The 4,664-nt window shown below is 37.1% G+C and overlaps 1 protein-coding gene across 1 annotated transcript in view; it reads left to right on the top strand.

The window, feature by feature from the left end:
* IPCEF1 (interaction protein for cytohesin exchange factors 1) overlaps positions 1 to 4,664 on the top strand; it is a 128,022-nt gene that overhangs the window by 53,138 nt on the left and 70,220 nt on the right. Inside the window, exon 3 of the mRNA XM_015560017.1 lies at positions 3,999 to 4,051. Within this exon, the coding sequence (XP_015415503.1) occupies positions 4,028 to 4,051 (24 nt within the window). The 5' untranslated portion in view covers positions 3,999 to 4,027. The remainder of the gene's footprint in view (positions 1 to 3,998; positions 4,052 to 4,664) is intronic.

Raw genomic sequence — 4,664 nt, 5'->3', positions numbered from 1 at the left:
TGTGTCTGTCTCACATACATGTTTCTCTCTCTCTCTCTCTCTCTCTCTCTCTCTCTCTCTCTCTCTCTCTCTCTCTCCCGCTCCTTACCTCCTTTCCACTCTGTCTGAAAAGTAATGGAAAAAAATATCCTTGGGTGAGGATTAACAAAAACAAAACAAGTCTTGAGAAATGCTAGCATTATACTTTTAAAGGACACATATGTTATGAATTACTCTGTGGTTTTTTTTTTAATTAACATTTTAGTTCAGAGTTATGTTCTTTTCTATTAAAGCTCTGTAAAAAAAAAAAAGAGAATAAACCTAGCCCACAGTTTATTTAAATGGGGAAAATGATCTATTTTACAATAAATTATCTTCTTTTAAAAAAACTGTGAAAATGTTAGCCATCATGCTCATTTTCCTGCATCGCTTTCGAAATTATAATGTCTATTGGGGAACAATCAAGGCAGCTACTTTGGGATTAGTTGACCTCATAACTCCCTTTAGGGAATTTTTTTTTAGTTCTCAAACATTACTAATCTAGCAACCACCTTCTTTATCAATAGAGCATTTGTTGCACATCGATAATCTTGGTTTATTTTCTCGTTTTCCAATTATATAGGACCAGAGTCCATATCTCTGACTTAGCTGACAGGAATAAACTTGCATTTTGTTTGTGCCTAAAACAGAATGGAATGCTTCTTCACATAGTCAGTTTGGGATGCGATAATAAAATACCACAACAGTGACTGCTCAATGATAGACACTTATTTCTTGCCGTCTGGAGGCTGGAAGTACGACATCCTGGTGCCAGTGCAGTCAGTTCTGGTGAGAGCCTTCTCCTGGGTTGCAGACTGCTGTCTGCTCAGTGTGTCTTCATCTGGAGAAGAGACTGTGCTAGCCTCTGCCCTCTTCTTCTGAGGGCACTAATCCCATTTAGGAGGGCTCCACCCTCATGACCTGATTCCCCCCACCCCCCCGAAAGCCCAACCTCCAAATACTATCACATTGGGGATTTGACTTCAACATATGAACTTTTGGGGGGGGTGAGGAGGAGACACATATATTTAGTCCTTAACAACCAATATATATGAAGGAAAATCTTTCTTGTTTTTTGAAATTAACTTTATAATTCATTTTTCTAAACTAAAATTTTAATTTTTGTTAATTCTTACTCAAGCATATTTTTTTCCTTTGCTTTTTAACAAGAGTGGGAAGGAGGCGGGAAGATGAGAGAAAGAGAGAAACATGGATGTAAAAGAGACACATCTATTGGTTGCCTCTGGCACGTGCCCGGCCTGGGGCCTGGGATTGAAGCTGCAACCCAGGTGCTTACCCTTGAGGGGAAATCAAACCTGAGACCCTTTGGTGTGCGGGCTGACACTCTAACCACTGATCCACACCAGACAGGGCTATAATTCCTTTAATGATGAAATGGGTTTTCCATTTTTTCAGTTACAGAGTTTATCAGAATCCATTTTATTTTATAGCACGACTTTTAAAAAAATTAATGACCTTGTTGTTTGGGCGAAGTCTCATGTTGTGGTCTGTTAAATTGTCCTTGACAGAGGTAGCTGTCTCGAATAGGACAGAGAAAACTATTCTCTTAAATTCTTAAACAAGGCATCAGAAATGTTTCTGGGGGAGTAGTGAGGGAGTTAAATCAACCTTGAAGTGCGGGAGCTATTTTATTTGATGAAACTTGTTATCACATTAGCTCAAACCCTTTAGTTGTGTGCTAATTCCATTAGGAAAAACAGTTTTCTATAACGAAGCTATTACTAAGTAATTGCTCCCATTGAAGGTAATTGCTACCACATACGGAGCTTGCATTGTGCCCTACATGTTTCCCATATGATATTTCATTTAATTTTCACAAAAAATCCTAGGACTTATTATTATTTCTGTTTAACAGATGAGGCAGCTGCTGTTCAGAGAAATTAAGTAATTTTCATAAGTTTCCATATTTAACAAGTGGCAGAGTGAAATCTGCTTGACAGGTCTGTGTGTACAGCAGTTTTAAAATATTATTTTTGGTTGTGTATCCATAAAATAATTTGGAAACTCTATGTGCCCATTTATACTTTAAATTGTCATCTAGATTTTTTGTCATATGTTTAAATAATTGGGAGAGATGTTATTTCTGGCATATTATAAATCTTGATAGTAATAAAATTTAGATTTCTTTTTAAATATAACCTATGTAATAAAAACATCACAAAGATTTGGTATGTCCTATTACTTTTTAAAAAAAAGTTATACTATGGTGGGGAGTCAGAAGTTAAGCAATCAATTGCAAAATTAATAAGTGAATACAATTATGAGAATGTCTATGAATGAAGATAAGGTGCTAAGAGCGCATCTAAAAGGGAGCGATGCCCATAAGATCAGGGAACGCTTTCTTGACTAAATGACATTTGGCCCGAGGGCTGAAAGTGCAGATGGTATAAGCCTTCTTGGGAGAGGTCTATTGAAGGAGAGCATGCACAAAGTTTCTGAGATTAGTAAAAACTGGTTTAAGGAATTTTTTTTAAAAAGCCAGTAAGTCAGGGAAATGGAAAGAAAGACATGGAAATGATCCAAGATGGGGCTGGAGAGGAGACAGAAGCCAGGTAAGACAAACCTTTCCTTGTAGGAGATTTTCCTGGTTTTGTTCTTTATCTCAAGACTCAATGGCCATTGTAGAGATTTAAAGATAGAGATGAATAGTCATGTGCATTGAGAAAACATCATTCTGGGCAAGAGAGAAAGCTGGGACTCAGGATGTTCATGGAGTGGCCCACGCGAGAGGTGCTGGTGCCTTGGACTAGGGTGGTAACAATGGATATAGACAGAGTGGACACACTAAAGTGATAGTTAGGAGGTAAAAAGATACAATATGTACAAGAGAAATATTACTCAAGATCCAACAGAAGCTTAATTCAGGGTCCTCAAACTTTCTAAACAGGGGGTCAGTTCACTGTCCCTCAGACTGTTGGAGGGCCGGACTATAGTTTAAAAAAAACTATGAATAAATTCCTATGCACACTGCACACATCTTATTTTGAAGTAAAAAAACAAAACGGGAACAAATACAATATTTGTATTTACATGTGGCCCGCGGGCCGTAGTTTGAGGACCCCGGCTTAATATCAATGACCAAAGCTGTGTAATGTCAACAAATCGCAATGCTTAGAGGAAGAATTACAGATAATTTATTTCTTTTTCTTTTATCTCCTCCTATGAGTTTTCTCTTTGGAATTTTACAAATAAATGTTTTATCCAGGTTTATGTAGTATGAATATGGCATTTTTGACATTAAAAAAGGGGTATTCTTTCTTCAAAAGTTGGGAACCACTTGTATAAGAAATCAAGTCCCAGGGGCTGTAGATCCGTATTTGTGGTGTCACTAGGAAGAAACTGAAAAGCTTTCTGCTTTGGGGTAAGTTTCAGTGGCTTGTGGATGTTTAACAGGTTTCTTGCTTGTCAAAATCTGAAAATAAGACATCTTTTTTCTTTTTGTTTTCACCTGCTTTTCTTGAAACCACAGAATGTCTTGTTTTTTCAGGTAATCCACTACAAAGTGTAATAAATACATCAAAAGTGGCTTGTCTCCATATGAAAGTTGGGACTTCAGAGGCAGGGGAGGAGTTGTGTTTTCGAAATTGTTTAGTTGATACCACCAGAGTAACAGTAGTGGATCCAATAGTTCCACATCTTACATTGCGTTGTTCATCATGAAGAGGAAAACATTTTTTTTTTACTTTCCAAAGAGATATGTTTATAAATAATACAATAATAAGTACACAAGTAATACAAGACTTGAAAGAGTACTGACAAATGTGCAGATGAAATTCTGACTTATTCTATAAACTCACTTTTAAACAGTTGGTTTATTAAGTTGTGCTTAAAAGGCCATTTAATGAGTTGCTTTTATTGTGAAATTTGTCAATTGAAATAGAAATGCCTACCGCCCCTGCCCCCACGTTTTTATGGGCATTTCAACCCCCCATTTATCTGAAATCTCTCTTCTCTTCTAGCTTTTGTTTCTGCCAATTTGGAATCATACATGGCTTCAGATGGCAATCTTCTTGTAAGTACCCTTTGGAACGCCCTGGGTTTTAGATATTAGTCATGAGTTTGGTGAATGAATAAAAACTTAGACAAATGGATTTTAAGGTTGGCTAGGTAGTTATTATCCTCCACATCATTAGCCACAATGTATTTGAATGATCCTTTGTTGGGTTTCAAGGTTTTCTTATGATCACCAAGCATTTGGTTCAAACTCCTACCTATTTCCGACACATAATCAGGATTTTAATGTACTGTGCATGAATTGTTTCTGGTTTAAGTTAACTATGGTACCAGGGCAACCTCTATGGGAACAGATTCTGTTAATCATTACACTGAAATTGTAGGTTTCTTTAAAAATAAGTTCATAGCCATAAATTTACCTAAATTAGGTAAGTCAACTGAGCAAGTGTATTATTTCTAATAGATGAGAAAATGTAGGCAGGGAAAATTGAGATGTTGGTATAAGCAGCACAGTGTTTCCCATAGAAGGGGATTCAGGGTGGTGTGGGGTTGTATGTGTGCAACTTCTAGCAAATCTATGACCTCATGAGCGATCCGTAGTTTCGAGGTTTTGGAGCAGAGCCAAAAACAGAATCAGAAGGAGGGTGTTGAAAGAAGGCGGGATAGACTTC

Source organism: Myotis davidii, unplaced genomic scaffold, assembly GCF_000327345.1.
Source record: "Myotis davidii unplaced genomic scaffold, ASM32734v1 scaffold1494, whole genome shotgun sequence".
NCBI classification, from domain to species: Eukaryota; Metazoa; Chordata; class Mammalia; order Chiroptera; family Vespertilionidae; genus Myotis; species Myotis davidii.
Note: the sequence above shows the minus strand (reverse complement) of the source record. Positions and strands in the feature narration are given on the sequence as shown.